The sequence below is a fragment of the Marmota marmota genome, unplaced genomic scaffold (genome assembly GCF_001458135.2).
Source record: "Marmota marmota marmota unplaced genomic scaffold, marMar, whole genome shotgun sequence".
NCBI classification, from domain to species: Eukaryota; Metazoa; Chordata; class Mammalia; order Rodentia; family Sciuridae; genus Marmota; species Marmota marmota.
This window is the reverse complement of record NW_025999900.1, coordinates 55407557-55426193: the sequence shown is the minus strand read 5'-3', so window position 1 is coordinate 55426193 and position 18637 is coordinate 55407557. Positions and strand designations below refer to the sequence as shown.

At 42.0% G+C, this 18637-nt stretch overlaps 1 protein-coding gene across 6 annotated transcripts in view; it reads right to left on the bottom strand.

Annotated features, from left to right (window-relative positions):
• The window catches only part of Tdp1 (tyrosyl-DNA phosphodiesterase 1), a 79209-nt gene that overhangs the window by 16633 nt on the left and 43939 nt on the right, over positions 1–18637 (bottom strand). For all 6 annotated transcript variants that reach the window (XM_015494696.2, XM_048799170.1, XM_048799169.1 and 3 more), the window contains one exon: positions 778–880. In XM_015494696.2, the coding sequence (XP_015350182.1) occupies positions 778–880 (103 nt within the window). The remainder of the gene's footprint in view (positions 1–777; positions 881–18637) is intronic.

Below are 18637 nucleotides of genomic sequence, written 5' to 3'. Positions count from 1 at the left end.
GAAGGAAGGAGGGAGGGAGGGAGGAAGGGAGAGGCATTAGCCTTTACTGCATGGGCGATTCTGACTGTGTTCCACCAAATGGGGAGGGAAGTTGGGAGTTCCTGGGGCCTGTGTGCCCCTCGGAGGTGGAGGACTCCTCTCTGGGCCAAATGTGATTCTAGTGTTTAAAGACACTTATGGCTTGCACAACCTGGTCATCACATAGAAGCTTGCCACTTCACTGGTGTTTGGCTGTGGAAATCACGAGTCAGTTCAAAGCTGGGAAGTAAGCCAGCTGGGCTGGACATTTTGAGACACAGTTTCTCATATGGTGCCTTTCAGGGGCGCACGTGGCATGACCCAAGTCTGTCTCCCAGCTCCCCTCCTGCCAATATCCTTCCAGGAATAATGGTGCCTTGCCCGCCTCCCAACCCCTCCTTCTTCCCAGCTGTACCCTCCCATCATCCCCAACTAAAATGCTTGTGCTTGGCTGGGCCCTTCCTTTGGTGATTTGTCATTTACCCCTTAAGATGAATCTTCATGTCATATTTCACAGAACTTATTTAAACACTGCTATTAACTTCACCTGTTGACCTCTAACCAGGTAACCCACTGCATCTGTCTAAGTGTTTTGTAAGTTTATCACACAGAACAGCTGTTGAGAGCAGAGGTTCTGGTATAGAATCTTGATCCTCTATCTGCTGACCCTGGACAGGTCACCATGACTAAAGAAGAGAACTCAAAAAATCCGTCTCACTTCCCAAGTGACCCTTGAGACAGCTGGGAGAGGGAACTCACAAATGCTGACGGGAGGAAGAGCACCCCAAGCTCGTAGGATCGGATCATCAGCTGGGCGCCGTTCTTCTCCAGTGCTCCCCAAGCGGCCTTGGACAGGTTGGCACTGCAGAGACAAGGACACAGAGAGGCCTGGCTCAGTGAAGCATCTCTGTGCAGGTCAGACTCACAGAAAAACAGCTGCAATCATGCTGATTCAGTTTCTAGCGGAGCTGTGGCGTTCTTGGAAGGGGATTTAAATCCTGCTATAATCCTCTAGATTTATCTAACTGCTAATTGGGGACAATTTTATGTTCATCTGCATTTTCCGTTGAGGGTAACTATTAAAATAATTACTTTTCCTATTTCTTTTTTTTCCTTCAAATCCTTTTCCTTTTCGTAACTTTGGTGTAGCCAGGACTTCGCCTTTTGTTGTACAGAAAAAGAATTTAAGAAAAAACCATGTTAACGTTACTTTAAACAGAAGCATCTTAGGCTTCACGCTTGCTTTCTCTGCCCCTCCTTTTTATTTTTTTGGCCAGGTAGTGCTAATTTCTATGTTCGTACTTAAAGAAAGCAGCTCTGAGGGCACTAGATTTAATTGTACTCATATCCAAAAAGAAAAGGTGCATTAGAATGATGCTTTATAGGGACAAAGAGTTGTAGATCTGGCTAAAAAATCATAGTGCAGCAGGAAGGGGGAGACCCGGAACTGATCATGCAGAAGGTGCCAAGAGGTACGTCAGTTCTCACTGATGTGGACACTAAAAGTGCCAACTTCTGAGGAGCAGGCAGTAGAATGGCTTCCTGGCCTCTTGGCTAAGATCAACTATAGAAGTGGAAAGCGGAACCACAGTCACTAGGAGGGAGGGGCTTGGAAGGAGAGAGGGAGGGGCTTGGAAGGAGAGAGGGAGGGGCTTGGAAGGAGAGAGGGAGGGGCTTGGAAGGAGAGAGGGAGGGGCTTGGAAGGAGAGAGGGAGGGGCTTGGAAGGAGAGAGGGAGGGGCTTGGAAGGAGAGAGGGAGGGGCTTGGAAGGAGAGAGGGAGGGGCTTGGAAGGAGAGAGGGAGGGGCTTGGAAGGAGAGAGGGAGGGGCTTGGAAGGAGAGAGGGAGGGGCTTGGAAGGAGAGAGGGAGGGGCTTGGAAGGAGAGAGGGAGGGGCTTGGAAGGAGAGAGGGAGGGGCTTGGAAGGAGAGAGGGAGGCTGGATACTGGCCACCAAAACAAGTCCTAGCATTTTGCGGCACAGCAGAGCGAGTACAGTTTGTAAAAAATTATTCTGTATTTTATAAAGAACTAGGAGAGAGGATTTGAAGGTTTCTAATACAAAGAAATGGCAAAGGTTTAAAGAGATGAAAGCACTACTTACTAATCTGTTCATTAGAACACATTATATACGTGAATTATCACACTGAACCCCTAAATATGCACAACTTAAAAAAAAAAGGGAAAATAAAACAAAGTACACATCAGTATGCTCTGGAATGGAGACAATGAAGCTCTGAGGCACTGTGTTAGATTTCTTTCCTGCAAATGTGATAGAGAGATCTCATCTGCTCTTAACTAACATAAACCTACAAAATCTCTCTCTCTTTTTTTTTTTTTTCCAATTAGGCTCATCTGAACTCACTATCACTTTCAAAATGAACACTAAAACCTCAGCTACTCAGAACCTTTAAAGCAAGGCTTTGTGGATAACTGGGCATTTTGAGAGTCATTCACTAGAGCACTGACCACCTTTCTGGTGATATGCTGGAATAGGAGATATCAAGTCATGGGAGAAGAATGATCTAAGGGATGTAGTGGAACAGAGAGGGAGGGATGAGGACATTAGAGCTAAGGACAACCCTTGAAACCATTAAGCTCACTTAATAAAATAAAATAAATAAAATTCAGAATCCACTGTCCACAGAATCCACTTTGCACATTTACAAAATGTTTCTGTCTTCTTAACTGGACCACAACAAGGATAGGAAACTTATCTTTGATGCATAAGGATGCACAATTGTGAATGTCACTGTCTATGGGATGTCCAAAGGGACAGAAAGTGGGATGCTTATGACCAAGTGGGATTATGACTTTAGGAAAGATGTTTTCTTTAAAAGTCTAAGAACTGGGCAGTGGTGTGCACCTGCAATCCCAGCCACTCAGGAGGCCTGGGTAACACAGTGAGACCCTTCCTCAAAAAGAAACAAACAAAAGCTAAAAACAAAGTTCAGAAGACCTGCTTTTGGGTCTCTCATCTGTTATTAACAAAGGTGACCTGGACCATGACAAAAGCCTAATGGCAAAACTGTACAGTGAGTATAAGGTAGGAGTCCTGCTCTGCCAGTTTTCCTCACTCTCTGGATTCTGCCTTCAGGATTACTCTAGACTGTCAGCAACATGACACCCTGAGAATGAGGAACCTCTGGAAGGCACCTCTCCAAGACTTGAGGGCTTTGTCCACAGTACAGGTCAATGGAGACCATGAGGGCACACTGGTTTTCTTCCAACCTCTCCTTTTGTGTTGGCTTCTACCAGAATTCCAAGAATCTGGAACCTCAAAAAGTGAAAGACTGAAAGCCACCTGTAGGTGGTCTAGGTGAAAAATCAACATTTCTTGAACTATCACCTCTAATAATTTTTTGCATTCTGAGTGTTTTGAGTCATGGGCACCTGGGCAGCCAGGAAGATGGGCTTGTATATCCAAACTCCAACCCACCTGCTCCTTGGGCAGCATGGACAGGAATCTACCTGTGCAGTAAACACTGATGTCCTTCAAAGAGCACAGTGACACCATGGAGCTCTTGCAAAGTTCTTCTGCTCCAGAAATCCCATGCAAGTTCCAGCTTCTGTTCTTCATTCAGAATCCACTGTCCACGGTCTGCCTTGGCGACCCATGCTCCCTCTGCCCTCAGTCTGCCGTCTTTCTCTGTCTCCCTCAGGACTGAGCTGCCTTCTCCCCTCAGTGCTGTAGAGCGTTTTGTTGTTGCTAGATGTCAGTAATGCTTGGTCACTAAAGAGGGTGGGGTATCCACTTACTTTGGATTATTCAAGGTTTGGAACTACCCTATAAGATGGGGAGTTCTAGGAGAAAAGGACTCTGGATGAACCAGTTCTACAGTCCATGGGAATCTCTGCCCAAGCTACTAATTAATTCACAATGAATGATAGAGGGCTTCCGGGGCCAGGAGTACGTCACTCAGGGCTTGAGCAGAGATTTTAAAGAGGTGTGCATGTCTCTATGTACAATATGTGTTTGACAGGCATGTGACATCACACAAATGTGGGAGCTGGCTGAACAGTTCTCAGACTGTGACCTTGGCTCTGAGGCTGGGGCTAGAAGTCTACAGGGCAGGAGGAAGCCAGAGGAAGACAAGTAGCAGCAGCAAGCTAGGACCACGAGGGCAAGTTGAAGCCCGAGGACAGAAACCCATGTCAGTGGTTGTCACCTCTGGATTGGGGTGACAGTGTCTTGCAGAAACCAGGCCCTTTGTCACAGAGCTAAATGCACATACATGGCAAGGCCCAGGAGCTAGAGAAGCTGAAGGAGAACCAGGAAGGGTGTGGGCTCTGCTGCTGCCTCACGCCAACACGGTGAGCTGGAGCACATCTGACACGTGCTGTCAAAACGACAGCTGTCTCCTGTTTACCCCCCAAATATTCTACAGGAATTTCTTGGGGCCTACCCTAAATTGCAAAATACAAGGAAGGGAATTCTGGGAAATGTGATTAGCTTAGCCAGGTTGACCCCCTTTTCAAGTGTTATGGACTAAGCATCTGCTTTTGTATACGGAAATCCTAACCCCCAACGTGATGGCATTAGGAGACGGGGCCTCTGAGAGGTATTAGTGGCCATACAGAAGTGACTCCAGAGTGCCTTGCCCTCATCCTACGATGTGAGGATACGAGAAGACAGCCATCTGCAATCAGGAAGAACCACCTCACTTGAACCAACGTGCTGGCACCCTGATACTGGGCTTCAGCCTCTAGAACTATGAGAAACAGATCTTTGTCTAAAGTTATCTGGCCTGTGGCACTTGGTACAGCAGGCCGAACTGAAGACGACAGCAAGTCACCTCAGTTAAGCTAATGGTCACTTATTCAATTAGACAGTTTGTAGGCCCCCTGCCTAGGAGGCACATGGATGTTGCTAGATCAATCTGCCACAGCTTTTCAGGATTGGCTTCTAATTACAGGTTTGATCTAAGTCCACAATATAAAAGTATTATACCAAAGTTGAAAAATTTATGAACAGATTTAATAATATATAACAGACAATTTTAGAGGAAATCTTAGGGGAGTGTAAGAATAATATATAACTCCTAACTCTAACTCCTAAGCCACTGCTCTTCTTCCTGGGCTTTAGGTTCCTGTCTCTAGAATGAAGGCTAAAACCCCTTCCCAGTCAAGAGTCTACAAGACGAGACCTCATGTTCAGAGCTACCTGGGACTTCTCTTTAGCCCCAAAGAGAAAGGCCCTGACTTCCAGTGGAACTGCCCACTGAGGACCGCTCCTCTGAACGTCATGGTAATGCACTGGGGAACAGCTGCACAGGAAAAGAAGGGCACACCAAAGATGATCTCTGGGCCAAACCCTGAGGCACTTAAACTTTGGTAATGACAGTGGCTGCCTTGGTCATCGGTGGCTAGAGCACTGTGGAGTGGCTGGTTTGGGTTCATGCTTAAGCTTTTGTCAGAAGATGGATGGTATTCGTGATGACTCATGACTGCTGTCATGGTAATATGTGTGCTGATAAATGTTTCTTTTCATCATTAATTACTTAACAGTCTAAGCAGCAGTGGCACAAAGAATACAGAGGTGACTTAGTGACTTAGGCTGAGGTTTTGGCCACACTTCTGGTGGGCCGGTGGGGGCCAGGCACTTTCACTGACAGATCCAATGCAGAGTGTTACAGTGGACGTTGGAGATCAGAACTGGCAGCTGCGGCAAGGAGGGGGAAAGGGGGAATAAGGGACTTTAGCCAATGCTGCTGCCGCTCCTTCCCCCAACCCCAGGACAGTACGCCTCTGTGTTCAGACATACTCACACACACACACACAGGCAAAATAGGGTCTCTTCTTTCTGGATTTGCTGTGCATTTTCTAGTGTTCTTGGGCTCTGTTTCTTTTTACAGACTGAAAAAAAATTTCACAAGTGCTACGAAAAAATAATCTCATTGGAAAAGATTCATGTTGTGTATGGGGATACACAGGCCTGTAAGCTTTAATTTTGATAGATACTATCTAATTTCCCTCTAAGGCATTTTTTTCTATTTAGACTATGACTTAAAGTATATAAAAATACATTTTCCTTGGACACTTTAAGAATTCTGAGTGGATAATAGCTTGTGATTTTTTCCCCCCATGTAATAGACAAAATATCTCATTTAATTTGATTTCTCTGATTACTGGTGGTATTCAGTATTTTTAATCTCTGAGACACCTAGGTTTCTTAATTCTGTGAATTACCCATTTTTAATTGTTATTTATATGTCTGCATTAGTTTATTGTTGCTTTAATAAATTGTCATATTTAGTGGCTTAAAACAACAAAAATTTATTATCCTATAATTCCAAAATTCAAAAATTCAAAATAGGTCTGGCTGGGCTAAAAATCAAGGTCCTAGCAGGGCCCTATTCCTTCTGGAGGCTCTAGGGAAGAGCTAATTTCCTTGACTTTCCCAGTGTGGAGGCTGCTTGCATCTCTGTTTCTCCATCTTCAAGGCCAAAGAGGCAGGCCACGTCCTCTCCACACTTCCATCTGTCCTGACTTATCCCTCTTCCACTGAGAAGCACCTTTGTTAATAACACAACTACCCCATTTTAAGGCCTGTTGATTAGGAAACTGAATCACACCTGACACCGGGACTCCTCTCTGCCACACAATTTAACATTAAGATGTCTTCGGGTAGCCATTCTTCTGCCTAATACACAATGGGAATAATTTGCAATCATGTTGTCAATGTTTCCCAGTTAACTCTGTTAATGAAAACCTGCAAAGTCTCATTTTCTTGGTTGCTTTCTTCCTTTTCTGCAGGGAGAATAGGGGAGTTGCCTAAGTTGTAATTTTGTGTAACTTCTAATCATGAGGTTTTATTTAGAGAGGCCTTCCCCATCTATCCCAAAATGGTGTCATTTGATGAGCTGAATTTCAAAAATATTTTTTAAGTTCAAAAATGTATCAATATTTCTCTTTCTTTCTGAGAGAGAGAGAGAGAGAGAGAGAGAGAGAGAGAGAGAGAAAGAATGAGAATTTTAATGTTTATTTTTTAGTTTTCGGCGGACACATCTTTATTTGAATGTGGTTCTGAGGATCGAACCCGGGCCACACGCAGGCCAGGCGAGCGCGCTACCGCTTGAGCCACACCCCCAGCCCTCTTTCTTTCTTTTGTTTTTGTTTTTATTGTCAATGTATTCTGTGTCCTGTCAACTACATCTTTGCCTGTTTTGAGGTCATGAGCATATTCTTGATCTAGAGCTTATAGTTGCTTTTTAAAATTTAGATCTAGCATACGTCTGAAATTAATTTTATTTATGGCCCAAGAGAGGACCACAGTTACTTATTTTCTTCATGCCCATAGTTATTTTCAACACACATAGCCAACTGTTTAGCACCACTTCTTGATTAGATTGGTGCCTATGTCAAAAATCTTTGATTATGCTTGTCTATTTCTGCACTCTTTTCTGTTCTACTGATGAATTTACTATGTTGCTACCACAGGATTACTGTGTTTTTACAATAAATCCTAAAATCATGTAGTGTAAGTCTTGCTCTTAAAAACTGTCTTGGTCTTTGCATATTTATGTAAATTTTGGAATGAACATGTTCTTCTCCCAAGTTATCTTGGCTAGTGTAAATACTTTGCATTTGCAAATATATTTTATAATCAGCTTGATTTTTTAATAAAAATGCCCAATGAGATTTTGATTGAGACTGTAATGAAATATGTCAATAATTTTGGAAGTAACTGACATTTTAACAATATTGAATATTCTAATCCATAAATATTTTATCTTTGTATTTCTTTTAACAGTGCTTTATGTGCAGTTTCCAGTATAGACATCTTATATACCTTTTGTTAAAATTATTATTTCTAGTTATTTGATGCTATTAAATTGATTAGGATTCTGCAAATGCACTCATGTAATCTGCAAATATAGTTTTGCTTCTTTCTTTACAACCTTTGCCTTTTATTTTTCTTGTCTTATTGCATGGGCTACAACTGCCACTATAATACATCAAAGAATCTCATTTAGTATTCAATTTATTATATGAGTTCAATAAGACTTTTTCCCATACCATTATCATGAAATCACTCAAAGTCACTGTCAAGTTCCACAATGCCACATCCAATGGAAACTTCCTTGGCCCCATCTTATTCAATCTCTTAGTAGCAGATGCAACATCCACTATAACTGTCCCCCATTCCTGGCTTAATGGAAATAGAGTATTTTTAACTTCTGATATGCTTTGGATTTCTCTATATTTTCACTCTCTCTGGTCACTTCTTTTCTTCTCTATCTAGTCTCTCAGTACCAGAATGTCAGTAATTGGTCCCACCTTATGTCAAGATATTTATTTATTTTTAAGGTAAATATTAACAGAGACCCTGTTTCTAGACTCTTGAAGTGATGGCCAGAAACAAAATCTGGAGGTACAGAGGTCCCCTCAGGTTGCAGAGAATTCTCATAGCTAAATCCACAATGAAGAGACACCTATAAGAGCAGATTTCAAAACACAAGAAAAAATAATCCAAATTTTTCATGAACAAAAGACAATAGAAAATAGGATTAGATTCTAAGAACTTCAGATGATTGGTCAATTAGATGGTAACTGAAAAAGAAGTATATTTAAGTACTTTGAATATAAAAGAAAACATGAAGCAAGAAAAAAGCAAATTTGATAACAATTGTAGCTAGCTCACAGTACCTACCACCTGCCAGACATTAACTCTATCAATCCTCATTCTAAACTACTGGATATTTATACTATTAGTATCTGTATATAACAGGTAAGAAAATTGAAGCTAAGTAATTTGCCTAAGGCTTCATGGGTAGTAAATGATAGAGCAAGAATTCAGGCAGCTGGATTCTGGTCTAGGCTCTAAAACATGAAACACATGGCATGTTAACAGTGAAAAATACAGTGACTAAAATAAAAAACTCTACTAATGAATAAAATAACAATCATATCTGAGCACAAGACTAATGAACTAGAAGGAAGATCTGAAGAAATGAGGGAGAAGGCAACTCAGGAGGCAAAGGGTGGAAGAAAAATCACACACTCTAGAGAGAGGTGCTAATGAGCACATAATTAGAATTATAAAAGAGAAGTTCAAAAAAGGCTGAGAGTCAATGTGCTAAGAAATGATTGAAACATAATAAATCCTGATAAGACTAAATAAAAATAAATATATATGTACTTATCCATTGTAGTTATACTGCAGGACACCAAGACAAAGACAATCTCAAAAGCTGCCAGAGGGAAAAGACAGGTTTCCCACAAAGGAACGACAACTATCCAGCGACCTCTCTTGGTAGCACTGACCAAGCTGACAAGCCAATTAGAAAAGCTCTTCAGAGAAGAGCTTTTTCAAATCCAGTTGAATTATCATTCAAAAATGAGGGCAAGTAAAGGGAACTTATTGGCTTAGTGCCAACAGAAGGCCTCTCTACAAGATAGCTATAAAGGAGAACATTCAGGAAATCCCACAAACTTGATGGGACAGAGCCACCAGGAAGAAAGGGGAACAAATTAAGTCAACTGTGGGTAAATGTAAATAAGAACTGAATAAAAATAATAATAAAAATGATTAATTTTGAAAATCTAGAAATACGATGGAAAAAACAGTGGAAAATAAAAACTGTAGAGAAGGGTAATTAGGATTAGATCTCCATGTTTTTTTGGCTCTCTAGGAAGGAAGAAAACACTGATTAACTTTTCATTCTTAAGCAATAACAATTTTAGGTTTAAGATAAGAAATTGATTATACCTTTCAAATTAACAGAAGAAAAAGAAATGGTCAGGATCAAAAGGCAGAAAAAGAAGGAGCAGAGAAAGAAAAACATGGAAACTAAAAAGTACAAGGTAAAATCACAGAAAATGAAAAACATTAGTGCTGACACCGAATGCAAATATATTAAAGTCACTTATAAAAATAGAGATCACCAGATTAGATTTTTAAGACATGCCTACAAAACAAAGATAGGGAGATAATAGAAGATGTGGGACTTTTTAGATACAACACTAAAAGCATGATCCAAAGAAGAAAACACTGGTAAGCTGAAGGTCATTAAATTTTTTTCTTTTTTCACACAGGTATGTGTGTGTGGGGGGGTGTTACTGGGGACTAAACCCAGAGGTGCTTAACTACTGAGCCACTGCCCAAACCCCTTTTATTTTTTCATTTTGACACAAGCTTTTGCTAAGTTGCTTAGGGCCTCACTAAATTGATGAGGCTGGCCTCAAACTGGTCATCCTCCTGCCTCAGCTTCCTAAGTTACTGGGTTTACAGGCGTGCACTACCATTCCTAGCTAAAAACTTTTCCATGAATAAATCTGTTAAGAGAATGAAAAGACAAGACATAAACTGCAAAAAAATTTTGCAAAACAGATCTGAAAAAGGACCGGTGTCTACAATATACAAAGGACTCTCAAAACTCAACAAGAAATCAAACAACCTGACTAAAAAATGGGCAAAAGACCTGATCAGGCACCTCACCAAAGAAGACACACAGATGACAAAAATGTCAAAGATCCTTCACATCACGGTCATTAGAGAATTACAAATTAAACAAGATACATCTACATACCTATTAGAATGGCCAAAGTCCATTAAACTTACCCTTTCCTCTTCCTTGGGGCTTTTCCACTTACCAACTGTAACCATCACCTTGATAAGAATAATTCCTGACATCTGCTATTTAGACTTATCAAATTTCCAAACTGGCATCTCCAAATAAACTGGATTTCTCTGGATATTACTGTCACCCCAAGCTCAATACATCAAAAAACAGGATCAGCAAGGCTTCCCCTCTGAAAACCAGTCTTTTCCTAAATTCCCATCTCTTCAGTTTCATTTGATAAGGCTTAAAAATCTCAGGCATTTGGGACTTATCTGCTCCATAGGCAACCATGTATAGCCAGTTACCAATCTACTTTACTATTGGTATTTTCTTTGTGGTGCTAGGGATAGAACCCAGAGCCTTGCATGTGGCGGGGAAGTGCTCTACCACTGAGCTACTACACCAGTCTTTTTATTTTTGTGACAGGCTCTTGCTACGTTGCTGAGGCTGGCCTTGAACTTGTGATCATTGCCCCAGCTTACCAAGTAGTTGGGATTACAGATTCACCACCATGCCAGGCTCCAATTTTTCTATTCTACCCTTGTAACATCCTCTGTTTCCAATAAAGGCCTCTAGTTTGGGTCCTTTTTACTCTAGAATGCAGATCCAGATGGACTGCCCATCTCAGATGTCTCATTCCATACCTCCTCCAATGGTTCTCAGAGAGCATCAATGTGTCCTTTCTACTTAGGCATAAAGTAAATGTCATAACCTGGCATCTAGTACCCTCCATTGCTGTCTGAATCAATGCTTTAAACTTCATTTCCCACTATGCCTTTTCGTGACACTTCTCTTTTTTACTGAACTGATTCACTGAGTACCTCCAGACCTATCTATCGTTGCCCCCAATTTTTGCAAACATAATTTCTTTGTCCATCTTGCCTTCCACTATACCCACTCCTGTAGATGTCTGAGCTCTTTCCTCTCCCACGGACCCCAACTCTTAAAGGAAGCTGTCTGCAGTTATTCTAGCTCCCAACACTGAATCCTACAGATGTTAGGCAAGCAAGAAACATCTAATTAATTCAAAGAAAAGGACCTAACCCACAGGGAGAGAAGACACAATTTGCTAATGCTACTTTGTTTACTATAGTTAGAGAACTTAAGATTTTTAAACCAGAATTTAGAGAAAAGGACTAATTATTGACAATTTAGCACAAAATACAGGCAAAGTAGGATGGTGGTGTAAGAGCAGGACTTGAATTCACGTGCATTTTGATCACAATTAGTGCTAACCTTGCTCACCTCAGTGAAGCATGGTAATAAAGTTGCCTCGTAAAGTTGAGGGGGGAATCATACCACTGTGTAAAGGTCCTTGGCACATCAGTGGTGCTTAATAAATGTCAGTTATCATCAGCGTCATCAATATTTTGCTAAATACATGGAAGGTGACTCTGGTCCTTTTCTCTGGTCTGACTCATCAAGTGATGAAATTCTCTGGAAGGCAAGTCTACCCAACTGAGTCAAGTTAATCCTACAGAGTTTTGGTATAGAGGAGTCTAAAAATTATTCACCCTACCTATCACATCACTGATTTTTAAATCCTAGCATGCATGGGCCCACAAAGCAGAAATGCAGTGAACTCCCATTTTACTTTAAAGGAAATTGAAAAAACTTCCTTTACAAAATATAGTTCTACCCCACTTCCTCAATTTTTATTACAGGTGATAAAGTAACAAGAATGTAATTGGTTTAATGTAATAAAATGAAACCAATTCTGCAGATATTGAACAATCTTGTGATGTACCACATCAGCTGTTTTGACTGTGGGAGTCTTATAGATACTCAGTATTAACAAAGAAACATCATCAGCAGGAAAAAAAAATGAAAATGGTTATGATCCATGTTTTCAAACAGATAAGCAAGAGCAGAGCACTGCAGGAGTTGAGCACTTGGGCGTGGGTTTGTAAGTAAAAATTCTGACAAATCCCCAAATGGATTCTGAAAAATCTATTTGCAACCTCACTTTGTTCCTGTCACAGGCAAATCCTGGCTCCCAAGCAAAGTCTTTCACATCCACGCTGAGTCCTCAGTGGAGCCTCTGGCATTCCATGGCACAGTGCAGCCTACCTGTCAGTTTTGTCTTTAAATGGATCCATCATCCTTGACCCCATAAATGCAACTATCAGGACTTTAGAAGCCATCACATCAGCAGTGAGGATCCAAATGACAAAAATTACTGTCCAGCAGGATCAAAATTGCTTTTCAAATTTCAGGTCAGAACTGGTATTAGAACATTACATCAAATAATTTGAGTGTATATTTAATAGTGACTAATGTGATAATCAAATGCTGCTATTTTATTTTCTACTGAAATGTTCCATTATTTGGTGTGTCTCTTATGATGGAAAGAAAATAAATATAAGAACTTGAAAAGAGCCACTGACTTCAATTTGGGTTTGGTTTTGGCTAGCTCTGCTACCTTGCCATTCCATACTTTGAGCACCAATTTCTCCACCTACGATATGGATTTGGCACCATCTGCTCACTGTGCTGGGTTATAAAGGGGAATGAAGGAACAATCAAGGAAGTGCTTAGAAAATTATAAAGCATAATGCAAAAGTAAGGCTTGGAAAGCACTAATACTCTGAACAGAACTATGAAATGCTAGAACGGGCATTGGGAGATCTTTTACCATGGTTTAAATTTTTTTTTTTTTTTTTTTTAAAAACCTGGAGACCTCTTTGTTCAAAAGAAACATTTAAAACAAACAAAAAGCCATTGTCTCTGGATGAACCAAGGAGATACCTACCCTCCTCTCCCCCTGCCTGTTGTGATGGACTCAGAAAGGAATTTTTAGAACTTGCAGGGCTGCAAGGAACACAGTGTTCACTCCATGGATTGAACCCAAGCCCTGGATGAGCAGAGAGGGAAAGAGGCCTGGAGAGGGGCGGCAATGGTCTGTAAATAGGAGTGGGGGCTGCAGATGTGGGCTGTTCCCTCAGCCAGGGAAGCCTGATAGGGCTGATGCATGGCCAGTACTTGGTCATTTTTCCTTAGAGACCCTGAAATAATTTTTGAAGAAAACTTCTCTCCCAAAGCCCCTGAGGCTGTGGAGAGCCTTGGCTTTGTCTTCCTGAGTTCCACAGTGGTGCAGCCTGCTGGGAGACAGTCCTGCAATTTTGGAGGCTTTTCAAGATTTTCACCAACACCTTTCCAGGTAGGAAAGCTAACAAAGCCTGGTGTGGCAGCGCTTGGAAAACAGAGCCCACAGCCCTTCAGGTAGCCCCTCCTCACTCCCTGCCCAGCCTGTGACCATGCTTGGCGGGCCCCCGCCTTGGTATCTGCATGTGAGTGCCCTCCCACCTTTCCCCATGGCTGCCACATCCAGGTCCCACAGATTCACGCTTGGAGGTTTGCCTCAATGTCTAAGGAGGGTTTCCTTCCTGCCTCCATGTTCTCTTCCCTCTAATCTAACCCACAAACTAATTCCTTAAAGAGTATGATTTAGAGGAAATAGAAGATCTGGATTCAGCCTGACCTCTGTGCCCATTTCTATTTTCATAAAATAGGTAATGATACCTGCACTATTTAGATTTCAGAAAGCACAGGACAGCATTATCATGAAAATAAAATAAACCAATGATAAAGACCTAATAACAGACCTTATTGGTAATTTTAATAAAATACTGTTGAGCACTTTGTTCTCTTGTCCAAAAACCTCCAGTGATCCCTAACTGCAGTCTACCACACTCGACCCCTGGCTTCTCTCCCAGCCCTCTCTACACAATGCTCTGTGCCAACTCTGTGGCCCCTTCACCTCCCCAGCTTTCCTTGTCTTGGGAACTTCACGGTTGTGATTTTTTCTACATAAAGTACTCAGCCAGGCCTGTTGTGTTTGTCAGCTTTTCATCACTATAACAAAGTACCTGAGACAATGAAAGGGAAACAGTTTATTTTGACTCAGTTTTGGAGGTTCCAGTCCATCACCAGTTTTCCCATTACCTTGGATGTGTGGTGAGGCAGCACATGATACAAAGGGCGAGGTAGCACAAAACTGCTCATCTCAAGGCCAGAGAGCAGAGCAGGAAAGAGGAATGGACTGGGTCCCCTGATTCACTACCTTCCAATAGGCCACCTGGGGACCAAGCCTTTACCATGCAGACCTCTGGGGCACACTTCTCCAAACTGCAGCACCTATCAAACGCTGCTCTGTTGAGCACCAAAGGTACTAATTCCTGAAGCTTCATCTAGTTACTCTAGGCAGAAGTGATCTCTCTTCTTTGACTTCCCTGCAGCTTATTATAGGAACTGCCTTGGATGTCCTTAACTGCTACAGTGTAAACTCCTCTATCTACACACACTGAAACCCAACTACACACTGATCAGGCTCTCTGCAGTCAGCAGACTACTGCATGGCCTGCAGGCCTAGCACATATTCTGAGTGGGAATGAAATGTGTATCTGCAAATGACTGAACAGATGAATAAAACCTGAATGACCACAGAAGACTTAAAAACAATGTGGAACAACAGAAGAGACAAATGACTCAGGTTCTAGGTGGCATCCACTTATTGCTACACGAAGTGGCTGGGTTTGGTGTGAACAGCCTGGATGGGCAGGATCCAGAGGAGTCAGGTACTTAACAAACTTTTGTCAGCTGACCAGATATTGACTAGCAACTGGGAATTGGATGGCCATAATGAAGAAGCATTTTAAGAGCACTGAAGCTTTAGGCACCCCCAGCAAAGCCTGGTACAGAACAGGGACTCAATAAGCATTTGCTGAATAAAATGAGAGAGGTAGGGGACACGAGCTGAGATCAGTGTCAGATGATACAAAGGCAGCTACAGGCACCTAAGCTGTTCTGCAGGGCCCCAGATGACAGCAATGGCAGAAACTGCAGTACTAACAAAAACAGCATGGTACTGGTACCAAAACAGGCGGGTGGACCAATGGTACAAAATAGAGGACACAGAAACCAATCCACAATATTACAACTATCTTATATTTGATAAAGGGGCTAAAAGCATGCAATGGAGGAAGGATAGCATCTTCAATAAATGGTGCTGGGAAAACTGGAAATCCATATGCAACAAAATGAAACTGAATCCCTTTCTCTCGCCATGCACAAAAGTTAACTCAAAATGGATCAAGGAGCTTGATATCAAATCAGAGACACAGTCTGATAGAAGAAAAAGTTGGCTACGATCTACATACTGTGGGGTCGGGCTCCAAATTCCTCAATAGGACACCCATAGCACAAGAGTTAATAACTAGAATCAACAAATGGGACTTACTCAAACTAAAAAGTTTTTTTCTCAGCAAAAGAAACAATAAGAGAGGTAAATAGGGAGCCTACATCCTGGGAACAAATCTTTACTCCTCACACTTCAGATAGAGCCCTAATATCCAGAGTATACAAAGAACTCAAAAAATTAAACAATAAGAAAACAAATAACCCAATCAACAAATGGGCCAAGGACCTGAACAGACACTTCTCAGAGGAAGACATACAATCAATCAACAAGTACATGAAAAAATGCTCACCATCTCTAGCAGTCAGAGAAATGCAAATCAAAACCACCCTAAGATACCATCTCACTCCAGTAAGATTGGCAGCCATTAGGAAGTCAAACAACAACAATTGCTGGCAAGGATGTGGGGAAAAGGGTACACTTGTACATTGTTGGTGGGACTGCAGATTGGTGCAGCCAATTTGGAAAGCAGTATGGAGATTTCTTGGAAAGCTGGGAATGGAGCCACCATTTGACCCAGCTATTCCCCTTCTTGGTCTATTCCCTAAAGACCTAAAAAGAGCATGCTACAGGGACACTGCTACATCGATGTTCATAGCAGCACAATTCACAATAGCAAGACTGTGGAACCAACCTAGATGCCCTTCAATAGACGAATGGATAAAAAAAATGTGGCATTTATACACAATGGAGTATTACTCTGCATTAAAAAATGACAAAATCATAGAATTTACAGGGAAATGGATGGCATTAGAGCAGATTATGCTAAGTGAAGCTAGCCAATCCCTAAAAAACAAATGCCAAATGTCTTCTTTGATATAAGGAGAGTAACTAAGAACAGAGTAGGGACGAAGAGCATGAGAAGAAGATTAACATTAAACAGGGATGAGAGGTGGGAGGGAAAGGGAGAGAGAAGGGAAATTGCATGGAAATGGAAGGAGACCCTCAGGGTTATACAAAAGTACATACAAGAGGAAGTGAGGGGAAAGGGAAAAATAATACAAGGGGGACAAATGAATGACAGTAGAGGGGGCAGAGAGAGAAGAGGGGAGGGGAGGGGGGATAGTAGAGGATAGGAAAGGCAGCAGAATACAACAGACACTAGTATGGCAATAGGTAAATCAATGGATGTGTAACCAATGAGATTCTGCAATCTGTATACGGGGTAAAAATGGGAGTTCATAACCCACTTGAATCAAAGTGTGAAATATGATATATCAAGAACTATGTAATGTTTTGAACAACCAACAATAAAAATTAAAAAAAAAATGGCAGAATCTGAAATCTTACATGTCATGGTGAAAGGGAGGGTAGGCAGGGCATTCTGGGTGGAGGGCAGGAGAGGACCAGGAGGCCCGGCCTGGCTGCTGGGTTGGAGTGAAGACTGGCGGTTGCTGCTCCAGGAGGTGGGGCTGCAGGGAATGTGAGCCACATGCTCTCCCCAGGGGCTTAGTTTGCAGTGCTACTCCCAAAGCAGAGGGACAATGGGGTTATGCCAACCAGAATGTAAGTTCCTTGAGGGCAAGGACTACGGCTGTCTTGTTTGCCATCCATAACCAAAGCCCCGGCAAGAAACAGTCACATCAGACTATCTGGATCTGAATCTCAGCTCTGCCCACTTGCCCATCATTTAAGCTCCCTATGCTTCAGTTTTCACATCCCTAAAATGGGGATAAGCCTAATCCCTAGGTCCTAATTGAGAAGATTAAATGAGTTAGTATAAAAAAGGACTTAGCCAGCACATGGTAAGCACTACATAAGCATTACCAAGATTAAGGAGTTTTCTCTTGTGGCTGGGCCCTGGTGGGGGACTCCCAAATAGCACCTCATCCCGAGCCAGGCTCATCTGTGCCAGAGTACAAAGGGGCCTACCGGGCCTAGGTCAGGAGTCTCAGGCTTGGAAATGAACTTGCTCATGGGCATGGAACAGGGCACTCTCTGTTTTTTGATTTGTTTGTACCAGAATGCAAGAAAGTGAGGGTGATGAATGTCTTTGAATCATTTCTAACACACAAAGGAAGTCATCTGCCGGCTCTAATACAAATAACCATTATTTGTAACAAAGTCCATGAGGCATAACAAAGAATCTCACTATCTTGGAGCTGCAGTGCCAGGCAACCCAGTCTACCCAATTACATCTACAAGTATTTCTGTGTGTGATCCAACTTGATTTTCACCAAAAAACTCAGACAAAGGAGGAAAAAAAAAAAGACTGCTTCGGAATCAAAGGCATAGACATTAGAGAAGAACTGCACAGCAATACTGAGAAGCAGAGGAGGGGAGAATGTCTTTTATGTTTCTTCAAAAAGCCACAGCAATTTTATAGTCAAGCACTTGTCTCGTTTTCTCCCCAAAGTGGCAGCACCAACATTTCTGCTCATCCCTGACTGCCACACGGCCTGTCAGTTGCTAGGCAACTGTGTCAGCATCAGCCTTGCTTCCTGCCTCCCACAATGCACAGCTTCCGTAACTGTTGTCACAGAGTTTGCCAATTACACCTAGGCGCCATCTCCTGAGCCAACGTTCTTCTGAAAGCTCATCTTCCTGCCTGGTTGTCCAACTGTATTTGTCACCGTGTCTCACTGATTTCCACAACAGGCTGCTCATCAAACATAGGATGATCTCATGCAGGATCAAACAGATGAAGGAAAATCTTATTAAAATAATAAATAACTTGCCATAAAAGCAAGCAGCCAGACAAAAGAGAAACTCACCAACCAATTTAACATGCTACAAAGCTCAAGCTGAACTGCTAGTTTGAAGTTCCTTTGAACACAGACATCTGGTTGAATATACTTGTCCTAATATAATAATTTTCACCAACTTTCAAATTAACCTCATACTGAGTTTAGAAAAGGCT